Source organism: Oryctolagus cuniculus, chromosome 2 (assembly GCF_051225735.1).
Source record: "Oryctolagus cuniculus isolate XC-2025 breed Fujian yellow rabbit chromosome 2, ASM5122573v1, whole genome shotgun sequence".
Taxonomy (NCBI): domain Eukaryota; kingdom Metazoa; phylum Chordata; class Mammalia; order Lagomorpha; family Leporidae; genus Oryctolagus; species Oryctolagus cuniculus.
The window spans coordinates 157,488,125-157,508,410 of record NC_142868.1 but is presented as its reverse complement, the minus strand read 5'-3'; the positions used below and the strand labels follow the sequence as shown (position 1 = coordinate 157,508,410).

The 20,286-nt window shown below is 43.0% G+C and overlaps 1 protein-coding gene across 25 annotated transcripts in view; it reads right to left on the bottom strand.

Annotated features, from left to right (window-relative positions):
- Positions 1-20,286, bottom strand: part of NRXN1 (neurexin 1) — a 1,235,416-nt gene that overhangs the window by 608,946 nt on the left and 606,184 nt on the right. For all 25 annotated transcript variants that reach the window (XM_089327671.1, XM_089327664.1, XM_051842899.3 and 22 more), the window contains 2 exons: positions 13,006-13,387; positions 11,698-11,888 (listed from right to left, as the gene is read on the bottom strand). In XM_089327671.1, coding sequence (XP_089183797.1) covers positions 11,698-11,888; positions 13,006-13,387 — 573 coding nt within the window. The remainder of the gene's footprint in view (positions 1-11,697; positions 11,889-13,005; positions 13,388-20,286) is intronic.

Sequence of the window (20,286 nt, the reverse complement as noted above, 5' to 3'; positions counted from 1 at the left end):
GCTGTGGCCAGGGAGTGCAGTGGAGGATGGCCCAGGTGCTTGGGCCCTGCACCCCATGGGAGACCAGGAGAAGCACCTGGCTCCTGGCTCCTGCCATCGGATCAGCGCGGTGCGCCGGCCGCAGCGCGCCGGCCGCGGCGGCCATTGGAGGGTGAACCAACGGCAAAGGAAGACCTTTCTCTCTGTCTCTCTCTCTCACTGTCCACTCTGCCTGTCAAAAAAAAAAAAAAAGAGACTATATGTAAAGATTAAGAGATCATATGATGAGAGTATCAAAATTAAAATTCTGATAGAAGTGCTAGCACAGTAAGTGTCTGACAATGTAAGAAATGGATATCTAGATGCAAAAGGCAAAATACTAGTTCTGCAGCCCTTCAACCCCTTAGCTTCACCAAGAATGTGTTAATGATAATAACTAAAGGTCTGAGCATATTTTATGAACTAGTTCTTACTGTGTAGGGAGTTTGCACAATGGACCCCTAAGGGAGACTTCATTCTAGCCCCAGAGATCTGCTGGAGAACTGGCTTTGAGTTTGGTGCAGCGGGTGGATGCAGAACCGGTGCTGATAGGCTGAGAAAGCTTTAAACACCTCAAGGTAGCAGAATAGAAACAACAGCACTAAAATGGGCTGTGAGGGCAAATGATGCATGGAAATTTCTCACAAGCACCAGTGGGCCCCATGTGCATGAGAGAAAGTCCAGCAGGATGTGCACTCCATGGGGTGGGGTTAGAAGGGCCAGCCGAGGAGCCTCGGACAAGCCCAGAAAAGCACCAAGAGGTGAGGTGTGGGCCTGAGGGAGCTCCCAGACCCAGAGACTGATGTCAGATGATTCCCCAAGTCAACAACTGTGAGAAAACTGAAGGAAGGTACAGAAGTCAAACCCGCCCCATCTCCTACTGGCAGTGACCAGCCAAAGCACACTGCAGCCTCGATACTGACTTTCAACAAATACGGTTAATGATGGAAAATAACTACAGAATCATCTTTAAAAAAAAGTTACAGAGTTACAGAGGAGAGGTCGAAGCAAATGTGAAGAGAGAGAAAGAGAGAGAGGTTCACTCCGCAAATAGCTTTAGTAGCCAGGAGCCAGGAGCCAGGAGCCAGGAGCTTCATCTGGGTCTCCCACATGGGTGCAGGGGCCCAAGGACTTGGGCCAACTTCCACTGTGTTCCCAGCGCATTATTAGGGAGCTGGATCAAAAGTGGGCCAGTTGGGACTCCAACTGGTGCCATGCTAGCACTGCAGACAGCAGTTTAACCCACTACACCACGGCACAGGCCCCCAGAATCATCTCAAAAGTGAGTACAAACATTTCCTCTAAGTTTGTATATCGTACAAATACCTCAACTTAGTACGTCTTAAAGTAAAAAATAGTATGGTGGATTGATTACATATGTCATGTTTATTTAATGCAATGCTTTTTCATATAAAACTTTAACATGGCTTCTGACATACAGGTGCTCAATAAATGACAGTATCGATAATAATTATGATGATAGGACAATCATGAAAGTAAATTATTATGTCTCTGAACAGAAAACAAAAGGCAGAACCATGCCAACAGTCCCATTCTCTTGTAAAGACACCACTTTGCTACTAGTTTATTGCTGTGATTGGTTCAAATTTAAGTACCAAGTGAAGTGCAAATAAGTGTGTCAAGAATCTCAACAAGAGAGAGTACCATAGATGTTAACTTTATAAAAGAAAAGATCTGCTGTGTTGTAGAATTAATAATTAGTACAGATCATATAGTGTCTGGAATCTTTGAACTCCAAGGGAAAGCCAGTAGTGGGTGCTCAGAGTAGACTGTGTTGGGATGGTGGGGTTGGTAGGAGGGGAATGAGGGTGGGAGAGGGAGGAGGGAATCTCCCACAGACAGACTAGGAATGCTAGTAACATCAAATAAAGCAGCATTTAAAAGATCTGGGGCTGGCGCCACAGCTCACTAGGCTAATCCTCCGCCTGCGGAGCCGGCACCCTGGGTTCTAGTCCAGTTGGGGCAACGGATTCTGTCCCGGTTGCTCCTCTTCCAGTCCAACTCTCTGCTGTGGCCCGGTAAGGCAGTGGAGGATGGCCCAAGTGCTTGGGCCCTGCACCCACATGGGAGACCAGGAGAAAGCACCTGGCTCCTGGCTTTGAATCAGTGCAGCGCACTGGCTGTAGCAGCCATTTGTGGGGTGAACCAACGGAAGGAAGACCTTTCTCTCTGTCTCTCTCTCTCTCTCACTGTCTAACTCTGCCTGTTAAAAAAAAAAAAGAAGAAGAAGAAAGGGCCAGCGCCGCGGCTCACTAGGCTAATCCTCCGCCTTGCAGCACCGGCACATCAGGTTCTAGTCCCGGTCGGGGCGCCAGATTCTGTCCCAGTTGCCCCTCTTCCAGGCCAGCTCTCTGCTGTGGCCAGGGAGTGCAGTGGAGGATGGCCCAAGTCCTTGGGCCCTGCACCCCATGGGAGACCAGATAAGTACCTGGCTCCTGCCATCGGATCAGCGTGGTGCGCTGGCCGCAGTGCACTGGCCACGGCAGCCATTGGAGGGTGAACCAACAGCAAAAGGAAGACCTTTCTCTCTGTCTGTCTCTCTCTCTGTCTACTCTGCCTGTCAAAAATAAATAAATAAATAAATAAATTTTAAAAAAAGAAGAAGAAAGAAAAAAAGAAAGAAAGAGACCTGGGAATGTCAGCTGGGCTTTCTTGTGCCTGAACAGTTGTGGGATTGGCCTGAAACTCACGGGCACCAGATACATCCAGGTATACTTCTTACCCATACTTTTTTTTAAGATTGTATTTATTTATTTGAGAGGTAGAGTTACAGACAGAGTGTAAGACAGAGAGAAAGGTCTTCTTTCTATTGGTTGACTCCCCAAATGACCACAATTGCTGGAGCTGCACATATCCGAAGCCAGGAGCCAGGAGCTTCTTCCTGTTCTCCTACGAAGGTGCAGAGACCCAAGGACTTGGGCCATCTTTCACTGCTTTCCCAGGCCACAACAGAGAGGGATCAGAAGAGGAGCAGCCAGGACTAGAACTGGCACCCATATGGGATGCTGGCACTGCAGGCAGAGGATTAACCTACTGCGCCACGGTGCCAGCCCCTCTTACCCATACTTATAAGCCCTTGAGCATCAAAGTTTACATTCGCTAATCTTGTGTATCACGGTAGGAATTGAACAAAATCCTCTGTGTAAATATTTTAACAGTGCAAGGGATATAAGGAGCTTATGGAAGTTCTTAAAAAAATCATTACCATTTTAAATTACTACCATTCCTGTTCCAGTATGATGTTTAACTTCCCTAATCCTCACCTTAGTTTCATCCCCTAGAACATGGGGCTGAGTGCAGTGACCTCATCAGTTTGTCATGAAAACAAAAGATGGAAATGCCTGCAAATTTCTTACCTAATGTTAAGATGTAAAGGGTAAAGGGTAGCTGATGAAAAACATCATAGTGATGGAACTCTACTAAAGACGCACAGAAAAGAAATGGTACAGATGCTATTCATACAAGTCTATCTGACTCTGAAGTCCACATCCTTAATTATAATGCCATATTGATTTTTGTATTACCTTTAAGAAAAGAAAACCACAAGAATTAATTGCAATGGCCAAGAATGCACCTCTTTAAAAAAAAAAAAAAAAAAAACAAACAAACCAGAAAACCACATTACTGTGGTTGTGAACGGGAAAGTCTGCTTGACCTAATGCAGTTCCGAAGTAGCCTTGGAAGCATCCCCACGTGTACGAAAATAGCAAGGCAAAGTGTGTGCCATTAAAAATGTGCTTTCCTACATGAGTAAGCCTAGCAGAAACAGGCTTTGCAGCACCTCTGTGGCAGTAGAGGTGACTTTGCACTAAGCCCACCCAATGTTCTAGTCTATTCCAATTTTGACCCACGGCTCAAGAGGAATTGTGCAGGATCAGGGGCAGAAGCTAGTTTTCTTCTAAGTCATGCTGAAGGACAGCTGCAGCTGCATCTCGAGTGAACCCTCACAAAATGAGACAGCTGTCTTATGGGAATTATAGTAAACAATTGTAGCATTACCTAGATTTCAGTTGGCATCCCTCTGTCCTCTCTAAGTCTATAGTAGCCTAGTGTGAATCCTCATAATTCCATAAAAGGCAAAAACCTACTGTCCTCCTTCCCGCTGTGTTTCCTGCTAATTTTTGGGAGCCTCTGACTGCTGCTTCCAGCTTTTGTATCCTAGGTGTCATTTCTGTTTGACTCCACATCAATACAGTTGCTTTATCCACCCACAAATAATTGCTGGTCACTCAAGCGCTTACGAGTTTCATCATTTTATGTTTCAGAGCCACACAGTGCCCTGTTTCCTACCATCTTGATGATTTTAGGTCTTATCCCAAGCCCCTGCTCCAAACTAAGGAAATTTATACTCCTTAATTTTTGTACACCGGGTTAAACATCACATTTTTGGCCCCTTTGGTAGCTCCACTTACAGCCCAAGTAGCCTATCCAAATATTTCTTGAAACAAATCCATGAACTCTTGCATGTACTGTGTGACCCTCTCTCTTATTTCCCCATGTTGGTCACAGGGAAGACATGTGTCTCAATTAAATCTACTTTCCCAGGAACCTGGCACTAGGACTCCTAATTCAAAGGAATCTCTGTTGGCATTTTAAGTTGGTCAGGGGTTGGGATGTCAGGTCAGGGGAGGCCACATTTACCAATGCTTTGCAAGCAGAAAGAGGCAACATGCAGAAGAGGGAAGAATCAGAGAGTGCTCATTGGGAAGCCATGGAAGGCAGCTTCAAAACCAAAGCAGAGAATGAGCCACAGGACTACTGCCTTGCCACTGACGGCTTCCTCAGTCCTGCACTCAAGAAGCTCAGCCGTAAGCTTTCTCTTTTCTTTCCCTTGGGTTCCTTGAACACTATAACCTGTTCTGTCCCCCCGACCCCGCTTTTTTTTCCTCTTTCGTTAGGCTGATCTAGTTTATGCTTTTCATAACCCAAAGACTTTTTTTTTAGTTCTTCCTTCAGGCAAAAGAGGGAGCATGTGAGCCATGCCAGTTCCGCAGATGTGACTCCTTCTTGAGTGATGGATATTTCCAAACCTATTTTCCCTGTGACCAAGAAGCTCAGACTCAAACAGTGCTGCTTCACTCCTGGCATTCTTTGTCCAAGCACCAGCAGCAAGGGCCCATCTCTAGTCAACTGGAGATTAAGAACTCAGCTCTAGCCCTTTTGGGCACTTTATTCCTTCCTCATGTCATAAATGGCAACACCCTTAAGATCTCACGTTGTCTAATCACAACCCAATGATCAAGGCAAACTAGTGCCTTGTCTTGAACAGCATTTAACCACTAGGTTCAGCTTTCAAGCAGCCATTTAGCAATGGGAGAAAGCTCTCTCTCCCATGCCTGATCTCACAGCTGTTCCATGTATGCAAGTCAAAACCCATGACTGTCAGAGCTCACTGTAGTGTCTTAGGTGCATAGAAACTAGTGCCAGAACTTTAAGCACCTGCAAGTTGGAAGGACTGGGGTGTCTAAAGCTGCAGCAGAAGCAAAAAGTTTGGTCTCCATCCTACCCCTTGGCAGCCTATACCCATGTCTTCTCCAATGAGCCCATAGAAGGGTTCAGATTTTTCAGTGTTTTCCCCAGCCTGTCAGTGGCAGTCCAGTAGGTTGAAAGAGCAATAAAAATGGTTTTCCTGGTCTACTGTAAAAAGTGTGGAACTGGGAATGAGAAGCCTAGATCTGGAACACTAGTTGTATGGCCACACAGATCCATCTGTCCTGAGCACATTTCTCTCACCTGAAAAAGCTATGTCAGACCAGATTACATCCAGATCACCTAGGATCCTACTGACAGGAAGACAAATCTCAAACAAAGAAGAAGGAAATGTTAAAAACTAAATACAGAATAACTATGTCTACTGCAGGAGAGTCCAAAACAAGTACAACAGATAAAGGAATTTAAAAAAAAATTATGAATTGTGGCAGGGAATAAAGTTAAACTCTACTGCAATAGTGCAAGTTGGTTCCAGGGTCATAGCGAAGCTGAGGGAAGACCTTCCAAGCCACATGTAGAGAGCATGCTCCAGACAATTGTGCACAGGAAGGGAATGACATCATACTGAAGAGAGGGGGAGGTGACAGTGGGATCAAAACCAAACTGACAGAGGCTTTATAGTAAAGAGAATAGAATGCTTCTGATTTCTGCAAAGCCAGGGGGAATTCAATGGAGACATCAGAAGAGAAACAATAGTTTCCTGTCTCTAATTGTCTTTCAAGTGACTGCTCTGCATTTTTTGCGTGAGAAAAGAAGTCACAAAAATGTCAAGTCTTACTTTTACATGTTCAGAGCCTTACTGTCCTTGTTCTCTGCCTTAGTGATCGTCTCCAGAGTGGTCTGCACTGAAGCCAAAGGAATCATTCTAAAGTGTCTGTGAATGCCACTCTCCTGTGGCTCTCCCCCTGTGGCTGCTATCCAAGGTCCTTCTGAAGGAGTGAATTATCAGGCTCCCTTCTGGGAAGCAGCAGCCCTCCAGCTTGTAGCCTCCACCCTTTATGCCCTGAAAATCCACTTTATAGCTAGTTGGTCTAAACAGTGAGCCAGGCGAGGCCCCCAAAGTTCATGCTGTTCTGTTCTAGGGTGGAGGGCAGCGGGTCTACTCCCTGTCCTCCCTCCTGTCTTTGAGGGCATTTGACAATGAGCAGCAGAGGAGAGCAGCCAGAATCAGAAACACACACAGGAACCAGAGCTAGACAGAGGCCATATACAGGAGCTGAGCAGTATCCAGCAGTGGCGCCAGCAAGCCCAGCAGGGAAACGGTCTCTGGGCAGCTGCCACGGTGGACAGTGGGGCAGGTAGCAGTGGGTGAGTGTCATCAAGGGAAGAGCTGAGAGGCCCCACTTGAGATCCCAGCATGGCCGTGAGAACAGAGTTCTCATCCTCTGGGTGCCCTCTGCATTTCTTGTCTCTCTTACTTCCTAATGGATCCTTAAAATATCCCACAAACCAAAGTCATATTAGTAAATCACTTTCCCTTACAAACAAAAAAACTTGCAACGAAAACAGCTTAACAACAGGACCCCAGGACCCTCCTTCCTTCATCAATGTCACTTCTTGCTCAAAGGCTGGGGTGCTTTTTGTAACATTTCCTGTTAGAGCAACTGATCTGGGCAAAGCACACAGACTATCAATGTCACACGGGCTGAACAGACAAGCCAGGCACGTCTGAACTGGACCAGGACTTTAGAACAGAAAGTGGCTCACTGAATTACCTCAGCAAGGACTTTTCAAAGAGCAACATGAAGGGCTGAACACAGAGGGGCTGTGCCCTACATTTAGGACTGGAGTGGGTAGACAACTGAGCGACTGGTCTGAGATCAAAGAGAAAAGATCCAGATTCGCTTTGTCTTCCAGTATTTGCTTAGAGATGGAGGTACCTTGGAAAGGAAAGGCCTAGTTGAGACGTTTCTGATCAGAGCCTCTACAATAGCTGGTAGTTGCTTTTAAGGTGAGCTTTCAGGAGGGATACACAGAGGGTTAGGCTGCAGGGAGATGATAAGAAGGGAAGGGACAGGCTCATAAAATAGCACAAGAGCTCAAAGCCCTACAGGACAAGGAATTTGGGGGTTGAGAGAGTGAATAACTGAGGAAGACAAGACAATTAAAGGCTGACCTAGATGTGGCCCTTAATTATATCTGCTGTTATGTAATTTTGCGAAGTGGCCACCTGAGGGCACTCTACCCAGGGCACATAGGAATCTTATTTTCCCCAGCCTGTCAAGAAAATTATTTAGCCTCAATTTGTTGATAAACTTGGGTTAATATTTCAAAGAAGGTTCTTCTGGAGAAAGGGAATGTAAAAACAATCCTTCCTTTGATTCTTTGTTCTTGAACTAGATTAATGAATGAGCAAGACAGACCTCAATTGAGATCCCCAGGTAATTGCAAGATTAAATACAATAACCTCATTTAAATCTATTTAGCATTTACTAAGGACTCAAGAAATAGTATCTCTTTTCCACAAACATACAAATTAGACGAATATAGGAACAAGAGAAGACAACAAACCTTCCTCTTTCTAAAGGGGGAAGGACTCAAAAGTTCTCAAATGAATACAGAGCAGGGTTAGGGAATCATCTCAGAGAGCAAACGGATGCTGCTCCTTTAATTGCATGTTGCAGCTTGTACATAACAGCCAGAGGGAATAAGACACAAGCAGCTGGGAAATAAAGATGAAAGCAACATTGTATCAGCAGGGAGAGACAGACAACCCCCAAAGCACCCAGCAGTGGCAGGAAAGATAATCTGAGCAAGGTCACCTGCATAGAATCCTTCTTCCGGGAGAAGCATCATTAGACTCCTGCCCAATTCTGACCACTTCCAGTCTAAGTGGGGAATGGAATACATGGTCTCTAACTTTAAAATTTCTACACTCAGGTGCTATCTATAAAATGAAACAGAGGCAGAGGCAAAAGCATGAAGGTTAAGTGTGGAATTTCAGATATCTGAAAACAAAGAAATTTTGCTTTCCAGTGCAAATGGAGCAGGTTGAGGTCTCCCCCCTCCCTTCGGAGTCCCACACAATATGGTTTGTGGCATTATGCTGCCCTCTAGTGGATCTTTAAGGTATAGTAACACAACAAATCAAACGCAAAAATTCTGAATCCACCAATAAAAGTGACATCAGGCTAGTAAAACGAAAGAAAAAATCCAAAGTAAAAACAAAACCAGACCTTATACAGAAAATAACTGAAAATAAATAATTTTGCCTCCATGTAGATGTTGCATCATTTCAAGACTGTTTTTTAACGCATGTAATCTAGATCCATGAATGGTTTATAAAAATATTGACAACTGTTGTTCCCTGCGTGCGCTTCTCAAATGATTATAGCCTCAACTGGTCTGAGATGTTATCTGAAAATCTTAATTTCATGAATACCACCACATGATTCTGATGTAATTATATTGGTTGACCCCACTTTGAGAAAGATCAAACAAATGTAGCTTCAGGGACTTTAAGCAGGGTGTAGAATCCAGCTGATAATTTAAATTATTTAAGGATATAGTTTTTAAAACAAACATGAAGCTAAAACATTGACCAACAAAGATCTAATTTTACTTTTCCTGCAGTCAGAGTGATTCAATCATTTGTTAGCAGAAAGCCAAAAAAAAAAAAAAAAAAAAAAAAAAAAAAAAAAAAAAACTCAAAACAAAAAGCTACAGCAACCGAATACATTGCTTTCAATTCACAGAGCCTACAGAAGGAATCACAGGAATTCTCCTGGGTGCCTAAGTCCCCATAAGTCCCAGCGGACCTCCAGGTAGGAAAGCGAAGTTTGCCTAGCTGTTCTTCCTCATCCTTCAGTCTTCCCTCACAAAGCCTCCAGGGCACTTGCAGACTAGTTCCAGTGTCCCCGGTGTGAGTCGATGGCATCCTGTCCCCTTCTGTACTGTATGAGCTTCCCCACGCCGATCTTCTCCTTCGAAGCTTTTCACGGGAGGAAACCCCTTGTCCTCTTCCCCACTCTGCTTTGCACTCTCAGTACAGAGTCAGAGCACAAAAAATACACATCATTCTGCCAACACCCAAAGCCACAGGTACTAACACAGTTAGGAGCTGCTGCACAACCACACTTATCACTCATGCGCCCTCTAGTGGATGGCATTCATCACAAGCAGGCTCCTCAGGGTTTGCTGTCCCAGTGGATCCCACACCCACTTGGAAACGGTAGCCTTGAACTACATTTAGGAACTTGCTCTCACTGTTTGGCACAGTCTGATGAGTCTGCAGACACTGAGGACTTTCACTGGCTTTAAGGGGATTTCCCACTGTAAGAATGCCTTTGTTCAATCAGGAAATTCACCTCCAAAATGTAAATTGTCCATTTCGAAAAACATGAGTATGCTGAGTCAAAATTCAATATTTAGCGTCCCACTATTACACAGTGCATTATTGTAATATAGGTCATAGTTCCTTTTATACCATGGGAAAAGCTTTTCTTATGTTCACACTGGAACATAAACACCCACATGTCAATAAAATCAGATCTGTGTGCTTCTACCCCACTTGCATCATAAAGACTTCTACTGAAGTCTATCTTGTCACTCACTTCTATTTTGCATGAGAAATAAGCAAATGCTTCCTTCTCAGGAGACAGTGCCCTACATGTTCAGATTCACTACCCGAGGGATTTGCATCCTCAGTGTGCGCGTCACACATTCCAAGCAAACATGCACCGCTTCTCTAGTCCCTGCTGTGGTATCCACAGATCCTAGTGAGATTCACTCACGTTTCCCGAGATCTCCCCTACACAAACAGGGCATCATTTTGCCTTGGTTGTCCTGGCCAGCACACTGAATTTCACAGTCACTCCCATTCCCCTGACAATTACCACCAGCGCCTGCTGTGCAAAACAGAGACACCCTTGAAATAGGGACAGAAATACATTCCACTCTCTTCATTCAGAGCAAAAAGAGAAAGAGGTTTGGCTTGTTAAACAGCATTTCCTTTGAATTTCATTTTATTTTTTGAGCCAAGCCATTAGATTTGTGGGCACAAACAGGATCTCTTTGAAGTTAACAAGAGGCCCACTGTGAAAGAAGGGAGACAGCCATTACACATTTTCCATGTTGGACAAACAAAGGTTGAGCATTGTAAATATATTCTGCCACTACAGAAAGTGAATTCTTTTTCTTTCTTTCACCTTATTCAAAACGAGCATATTTCTCTAGAAAGAGTTCTGTTGAATTTTCTCTTTACAGTTCCCTACCTCCCCTGCGGATTTACCTTTTGAATCAAAGGGAAAGATCCCATCAATATAAATGAACCACTCTTTCCAAGCAAAAATATGCTTGCAGTGTCTGCAGAGCTTTGCAACACATCAGGACAGAGCAGAACGTGCAGTGGAGGGGGTGTGCCAGGATTTTTTGTTTCTCTCCACTGTAACCATTGTTCTATCCCTAGGCTCGTCACTCCAACCTCAGACCTACATTTGGAATAGCGTGCCAATACCATCTCCAGTACTTGTGGTAGTGGTAAAACAAGAAGGGATACATGGGTACATTCTTAGCAAATCACAAAAGCTCATTTAAATAGAGACTTCCGTTGTCTTGCCCTTATTATTGACATGTTTTCAAAGCAGTATGTCTTGCTTTGAGAAACTAAGTATCAATAAGGCAAGAAAACATCTGCTAAGATATTCCTGGCAGCTGGTGAAAGAAGCATTCCAAGATATGTGTGTATAGGGAAGTGGCATTGGGAATTCACTGCTGAAGACAGCCTCAGAGCCCTGTTGGTCAGAGGATCTGTCAGTATCTGAGAAACCTTATCAAACGAGGAAAACAAGTAAGCTCTGGAAGAAGCTCCCTATGTATCTAGTTACCGTTATGCCAATCAACTGCATTCTGATGGAACCAAAGAGATTTGCAAATGCCTGCTTTTCTTTATAATGTCTACACCAAGAATATGCTTTCTTTCCTCTTCAAATTTTAATCATGCATGCATTCTTAGGTGCTGCATTTTTTAAGCTGCTATGAAAAATACATAGTTCCTGCCACATTAAGGAGGAACAGAGGCTTATGTGTTGTATTATTAATTACACACCAGAAATGAAATTCTGGTCAGCCTTTGCAAGAGGGACACTAACATCCCTAAGCAAAGGATGTTCTAAGTCAGTGAAGACTGTGTGGGACGTGGCTTGTCCCTCTGCTTTAGCAAGCACTTACTCTTGAGGTCTAAATTCCTGGCTCCCGCAGTGATCTGTGTTGTGATTTTCGTATCAATCTTTACAGTGTGGAGATTGCTGGTGTCCCTGGATATCATCACATTGTGCCACTGATTGTCATTGAGTGGTTTATTTGAGCTCCCTTTGATGAGGTTAGCACCATTTCCCAAGTCAAACACATAATGTAAGTACCTGGAAGAGAAAAAAAGAGGTGAAAATTGTTGATGGAGTCAAACAATACATCACAAATGGAGATATTTTATTCTTCAGATGGGCCCATACTCACTAGAAGTCATAAGAGTGAGCTTCATGGCCGCTTAGTTCATAAGAAGGTAAGAAACTGTGTTCCGTTTCAGTGGAAGGGAAAGTCTTTCACTGTTTCTATTATTATTATTATTATTATTATTATTATTATTATTACTATTATTCATCCTTGGCCAATCACACTGAAAATGGCAATTTTTCTCATTCTTGTTGCACCTGCTTTTCCCTCCCATCTGGAATTCTTATTTTTCAATGAGAAATGTGCACTCATCCTCAAACATCCAGCTCAACCATCCACCCTGTGCCCATGGACTTCCTTGAAGAGTCCCCTAAGCATTTGCACTTGAGCAGCTTAGCACATGTCTCACAGGGCTTTGCTGCTGTAAGGATGTGCTGCCCTGGGGTTGCATATTGGTGTGTGTAGTCCAGAGTTGTGGGAAACTGAGCAGTACACAAAGGTGACAGAGAATACACGTGCCAGTGTGTTGTGGCGCATTAACTAGCCGTTGGAAACATTCAGTTATAGTCACTGAAGAAATAAATGCTGACATCAATTAAAAGACATCAATTTCCAACATAGTCTTAAGGAAATTTCACACATGTATTCCCTCCTAAAATTTTTAAGGAACTCTGATATAAAATCAAGCTTTAGTTAAATGATATTGTATAAATTTAAGTAATCTGGTTACTTGAATTAGTTATTGAATTTAGCACAGATTAGCCTACAGATTTGTAGAAATCCTTTTGTGGAATTACAGCTTGAATAGGCAGGAAACAGATTCAAAGTGTCAGACTCATGGAATACCTACCATATATTAGAATTTTATGTTATTTTTACCAACTGTATGGTAATGGAAGTAAAAATGACTGTACTGAGTCTACATGCACGTAAGATACCAAGAAATATTTAAACTAGTGCCTTATTTGTCTTCCACCTACTTCTGCTCACAATCTTATATGTCAATTCATTCCAATGTATATATTCAGATTGAGGATCACTTTTCCCAAGATTCATTTATTTACCATAGAACTGACACAGACTTACCCTTTCACTAATTCAACCACAATAAAGTCATTTCCATCCCCACTGTTATAGAGAATTAGTCCATCTAGAGATGTTGTCTTGAACTGGAAAAAAAGATGCATAGAAGTGTAGGCTTGCAGTGTAGCTAAGGCAACATAGCTCGATTTGGTCTTGAAGGTGACAGGGTCTGCTATGATGTTCCTGAAGCCAAACCTGGCATTGAGCTCACAATAATCTATGTCACCATTTTTACACAGGTCAATGTATGCCATTCCATTAAATGTCAAGCTCTGCAGGTGTCCAATAAAGTTGGAGGGGACAGAAGAGAGATACCGCCGTTCTGTGATGATGCCCGTTTCTATGTTGTGGAACTCCAGCCTCGTATGGTCACCCGCCATTTGACCTAAAAGATAAGGTATTATTACTTGCTGTCATATGAAAGGCTCTCTCCACGTTAGACTTCCAGAAGAATATCACCTTTTACAATGTAGGGATATGGATATCTCCTTGACAACTCAGTTCCTCACAGTAAAAACACGTAGGTGGTGTTAAAGGGTTAGATGCACTTATGTAATCAAACTTTCTTTGGTCAAGTTTCAGTCTTAACAAAAACTATCCTCAAAATTTACAAAAGGTGTGGAATTTTTAATTAGGGAATAAAGAAAGAAAGAAGATCGGAAGAGGAAAAGGAAAGGGTAAGGGGGAGACAGGAAAGAGAAGGGGAGGAAAGGTAGAAGAAGGAGGGAAGGAAAAAGAAAAGAAAAGGATGAAGGGCAGTGATTATCCTAAATAATCACAAAAGAGGCAATCTCCATTACACAGTTAGAAGCTGATTCACTTTATAGTCTTCCATTGGATAAAAATGTGACTATGCATTTCTATAACCGACAGAATCACTGACTATTCTTCAAATAATGAATCATGAAAATGTGTTTCTGGTTATTGTGAACTTCCCACTTCTCCTTTTCTGTGCTAATGCTAATAGTCTTTCCTCAGACCAGTTTCCCAAACACCTAAGAAATTTGTTTGATCTTCGGCTATATGCCATTTTCATTGGAACTATTTTTTTCCTAACTAAATTAAACACAACATATGAATGAAAGGAAAGCTGAATTTGAAGGTTATTAAAATTAGCCCACACTTCCTCAAAGTATAATCTTTTGCCGTTGGTTCACCCTCTAATGGCCACCGCCAGTGCGCTGCGGCCAGAGCACCGCGCTGATCCGATGGCAGGAGCCAGGTGCTTCTCCTGGTCTCCCATGGGGTGCAGGGCCCAAGCACTTGGGCCATCCTCCACTGCACTCCCTGGCCACAGCAGAGAGCTGGCCTGGAAGAGGGGCAACTGGGACAGAATCTGGCGCCCCGACCGGAACTAGAACCCAGTGTGCCGGCGCCTCAGGCAGAGGATTAGCCTAGTAAACCACGGCGCCGGCCCTCAAAGTATAATCTTTAAACATTGTACTGTTCCCTGCCCAACTGACATATGGTGCAGCAAGGTAAGCTGCCACCACCTGCAATGCCACCAACCCCTCTGCCACGTGGGTTCTGGTCCCAGCTTCACAACCTCTGATCCACCTTTCTGCTAAAGCACCTGAGAAGGTGGCTGTGACAGCCAGAGTACTTGAGCCTGTACCACCCAAATGGGAGATCTGGATGGAGTTGCAGACTCCCCTCTTTGGGCTCCACATATTGCAGGCATTTGGAGAGTAAACCAGTGTATGGAAGATCTCTCTATCACTCAGCCTTTCAAATAAATAAAATAATCCTTAATAAAAAGAAACACCCTAGTGGGAAACTTGGTTGCAGATTTATTCAGTGATTCACTATTCAACTCAGCCACCATCTGTCTCCATCCCATGATATTTCTCTAGCAAATCCACTAAAAGCCAAACTAAGTCCCATCTTTGCCTTAAGAGTGCTAATTGTATCTGTCTCCAAAGTTGAAGATAAAATAAATAAACAGATGTGATTGTGTTTTCTATATGACAACACACAACATACAGGTATAAGGACTTCTGTGAGGACTGAAAGTTTCTTCCCAATTTTTTGTTCTTTTCTAATTAAAATGTCATGATTCTTCTGTAACTCAAATGGGTCATTTAAGTTCCAAGCAAGTTTTTTCAGCAGAGTTGTTGGCTAGGTGCCATATGCAATTTGGCATGATTGGAAAAGTAAGCTAATGCTATTCCATCCTCAGTGGTACGAATGAACATATAATGAAGGGCAATCCCAGAATCAGTTCCTAAGCAAATGCATGGAATTTCTTCCCAGGTGAAGCTTAAACACCAACCTTTTATTCCACCCCTTCAGACAATTTCTAGTTCTCTTGTCAAGACAGTAGAAGAGGAGGGGGCTTCAAAGTGTTCACAAGAAAATGAGCATATTTTTAAATTCCATTTTCCACAAGCCTATTTTAAGACCTCACATATTGGACACTATTTTGAGGACTATATATTTTGTAAGCAAAATATATAAAGCCAATTTTTTTTGTTCTGCAGGAGAAAGTGTTGACATACATACTTGACTTTGATAATTATGAACTATTGGCATAAAAATGCTCCTCTCTGAGCTGTACTTTACTTAATCCTGAAACGCTCCTCACTAGTCCTTAATCCTGGTAGCAGCACTCGAATCTTCCCAGGCACGGTCTCTTCTCAGCTATTGGTTTATTCTGACTTCCTCTCTGCAAATTTGTTTTTTCAAGATGAAAATATCACTGTAAGGAACTGTCTCTCTCCTCCCACCCCAACACTGTGTCTGCTACTCATCTATCTGATGCAATTCTGGTTTCTCATGAAACACAGTTTCTCTCTCCTTCAGTTCCTCTTCAAGGAACTCAATGTTGCTCTGTGGGCAATCTCTCATTTTGATAGCAAGTGTTCTTAAATTGTATCTACAAAGCATATGCAATCTGTTAAAGACTACTTAAAACTTAAAATAAAAAATTAAAAATAAAAATCATTGCCTAATCAAAGAAAAAAACAACCTTTAAGAATTTCCAAAGACAAATGTGTAGAGCCATCAGTAACATTACATTAATAAGCTAGAGTGAAGAGTATAAAAGGCTTAAATAGTCCTATTGGTTTTGATATGCTCTTGCATGAGTTCATCTTCATCTATTTGGCTATATTAAAATCTGATTTTCAATCATGTGGACCCAATTCCATCTTTGAAACTGTCTTGTTTCATCTTGAACCCATACTGATGAAGCAAGCAACAGTAAGAAAATATCTAGGAGAAACGTTTCTAACGCTTGAAATTAAAGATTACATCAAATTATCACATTTTTGGTTGCTCTGAAACAGTGAAGAACATGTTGCTGAGCAGGACTGAGAAGTTCAGTAACAAAAAAATCTTATATTTATTTTCCATTCTCAGTGGAATAGGACATAATAATAATAAATAAATAAATAAATAAATAAATAAATAATATTAAATAATTTTAAAAGGTAGGGGCCGGCACTGTGCCGTAGCAGATTGATGCCCTGGCTTGAAGCGCCGGCATCCCATGTTGGCACTGGTTCGAAACCTGGCTGCTCCACTTCAGATCCAGCTCTCTGCTTTGGCCTGGGAAAGCAGTGGATGATGGTCCAGGTCTTTGGATCCCTGTACCCACATGGGAGACCCGGAGGAAGCTCCTGGCTCCTGGCTTCAGATCGGCGCTGCTCCGGCCGGATTGGGGAGTGAATTAGCATACGGAAAACTCTCTCTCTCTGCCTCTCCTCTCTCTTGTAACTGTGACTTTCAAATAAATAAATAAATCTTTAAAAAATAATTTAAAAGGTAGTAAAACAGTACTGAAGCATCCATGGCCCAGGTACAAGTAAACCATTATGTTCCATGTTCAAAGTCTATTTTTTCTTTAACATGCAAATATAAATTAACTAGGGGTCACCACTGTGGCACAGCAGGTTAAGCCACTGTCTGCAGTGCCAACATCCCATATGGGCACCAGTTCAAGCCCCAGCTGCTCCACTTTGAATCCAGCTCTCTGATAATGCACCTGAGAAAGTAGCAGAGGATGTCCCAAATGCTTGAGATCCAGCACCCATGTGTGAGACCCATATGAAGCTCCTTGCTCCTGGCTTTGGTCTGGCCCAAATCTGGCCATTGCAGCCACTTAGAGAGTGAACCAACAGATGGAAGATCTCTCTCCTCTAGCTCCCTGTCTCTCCTTCTCACAGTAACTGTGTCTTTCAAATAAAGAAATACATAAATAAATCTTTTTTAAAAAATAAATTGCTTGGACAGTAATGGCAGAAGGACTTGCTCATGGAAAGAATTTGCAGCTAAAAACCATTATCCACTAAGAAAATGTTGACTGTAGTCTTTTAAATAATTCCTTTCCCTCTGAATTTACTCCAGCATTTAATTATCATCAGTGATGCAACCACCTCTGTTATCATATATATTATATATGAATATACACATATATAACCTATTCTGATCAAATAAGAAACAATAAAGAACTTTGAAGGAGAAAGATTTTAATTTGCCAGCTCTTTAAAAATTTGCTACCATTTCCAAAGATTTAGTGGACAGGAGAATTTGGAATTAGCAAAATCTCCGTGATAAAATCTCTAGGTATAACAGTTTTACCATAATTTCCAATAAGGAATTCCCACCAGTTTTGTACTTTCTGGATGGTGTGTTTATGTAGAAATCTTAATACCTGGGGGTAAGCACTTCATGCAGTTATTAAGACACCATTTGGGAAGCCCACATTCCATACATGAGGAAAGAGGTGGGGGTTCTGGTCCCACTTTTTTTTTTTTAGTTTTTATTTATTTATTTATTTATTTATTTTGGACAAGCAGAGTGGACAGTGAGAGAGAGAGACAGAGAGAAAGGTCTTCCTTTTGCCATTGGTTCACCCTCAATGGCCACCGCGGCCAGCGCGCTGCGGCCGGCGCACCACGTTGATTTGATGACAGGAGTCAGGTGCTTCTCCTGGTCTCCCATGGGGTGCAGGGCCCAAGCACTTGGGCCATCCTCCACTGCACTCCCTGGCCACAGCACAGAGCTGGCCTGGAAGAGGGGCAACCGGGACAGAATCCAGCGCCCCGACCGGAACTAGAACCCGGTGTGCCGGCGCCGCTAGGCGGAGGATTAGCCTAGTGAGCCGCGGCGCCGGCCGCTGGTACCACTTTCAATGCCATTCACACTCTGGGAGGCAGCAGATGAAGGTTCACCCAGATAGAAGATTAGGTTATATCTGGGCTCAGGTAAGGGCAGATACAGATTTGCCCAAGAATAGCCTGAATAAGTATAGCTCTGTTTTCAACAGATACTTATCAGAACGACTATGGCATGCAGATTTGTGGAAATATAGGACTCAGCCTGAGCAGTCTATGGTGCTTTCTTTTTAATGTTTCCTGTTCAGTGATTTCTGACTTGCTATAAAGTTTAGCAAGAAATTCCCACTGCTGTCCTATTCCATGGGTGGCTTCAAGTGGCCATTAGGGCATTTGAAAAAAATAAGTGCCATTCTAAATTAAAGTCTCAGTGGCTACTTTTCATTACTGGTTTAGAAATGTTTTCTAGGCTGGCGCCGCAGGTCACTAGGCTAATCTAATCATCTGCCTGAGGCTCCGCACCCCAGGTTCTAGTCCCGGTCAGGGCGCCGGATTCTGTCCCGGTTGCCCCTCTTCCAGGCCAGCTCTCTCTGTGGCCCGGAGTGCAGTGGAGGATGGCCCAAGTGCTTGGGCCCTGCACCCACATAAGAGACCAGGAGAAGTGCAAGTGGCTCCTGGCTTCTGATCAGCGCGGTGCACCGGCCGCGGTGCACCGGCCGCAGTTCGCCAGCCGCAGCAGCCATTGGGGGGTGAACCAACAGAAAAAAGGAAGACCTTTCTCTCTGTCTCTCTCTCTCTCACTGTCCACTCTGCCTGTGGGAAAAAAAAAAAGAAAAGAAAAAAAAGCAAATGTTTTCTACATTCTGTAATTCATAACTTTGTTCTTATGACTTGTTGAGTTTCATGAGATAATTGACATGAAGAAGGAGAAGGAGAAGGAGGAGGAGGAGGAGGAGGAGGAGAGGGAGGGAGGAGGAGGAGAGGGAGGCAGGAGGATGAGGAGGGGAGAGGGAGGGAGGAGGAGAGGAGAGGGAGGGAGGAGGAGGAGGAGGGGAGGAGGGGGGAGGAGGAAGAAGGACACAAGGAAAGCAGGTAGGGAAGAAAGGAGGGAGAGAGGGAGCTAGTACACCAAGTTATTTATAAACTCAGCATTTGAGTATCTATGTTAAGTCTTTGGGAGGAATTAACAGAACCACAAACCAAATGAAATCTTTTTACCTGGTTCCTTGATTGTAATGGTATTGGGCATGCTTAAACTATTTTAGATACATTTTTTGATTGTGCAAGGAAGTAAATAACATTATTGAAAGTCAGAATTCTTACCTTGGAAGGAAGGACATGGACATGCAAAATGAGGGCAATCATGAAGCTATAGGTGTAAAAGTGCAAGTGTGAACTCATATTTACTATACTATATATGCATGTTTATGCAACATGTAATTTATTTGTGTGTGTGTATGTGTGTGTATTGACAACGAAATGTAGATGGAGATATGCATAGTTGAATATATTTCCTCTCTTTGCTTGCTGAGTCAGGAAACAAAGACACTTCAGGAGTGCTGAGCATGCCTACCACCCATATCATGGATCTTGGTATATATCATTTATCACTAAATAGAAACTAAACAGCTAACTCCAGGGGTGGGTATGATGTACACAAGTTGTGCCTGCAACACCCTATTGTGCTGGAATGTAAGACAATCATTTCTAACTAACTGGAAACTAAATGGCTAATTCAAGGGTGGGGTATGGTAGACAATGGCTGTGCCTAGAACATTGTGTTGTGCCAGAAAGTGGGGTGGAAGCATGCCATAAGATCATAGAGATCAACTTGACAGGACTCATAGCCAAAGTGGAAAAATTTTGAGAAGCAAAATAATTAAGTAAGATAATTATAAACAACTGTAAAATGAAGGAAGTTGTAAGTCCACAACAGTAAGAAGCAAAAGAGGGAAGGAGGGTAGGAAGGAGGGTAGGAAGGAAGGAGAGAGAGAGAGAGAAGTGAGGAATAGAGGCAGGGGAGGTGGAGAAGCCAAAGGGAAAGAAGGAAAACAAAGAGAGAGAAAGAAGAGCAAGTGAAGGGAGGTCTCCTGCTTGTAGTAGAACGCTTACTGTTGACTGCACATAGGAAGGAGTGCTGGAGTTTGAAAATCAACATTTTGGTAAAGACCAGATCAGGTATAAATCTTCAACAAATGCTAAATCTAAGGAAAAATTTGATGATGTA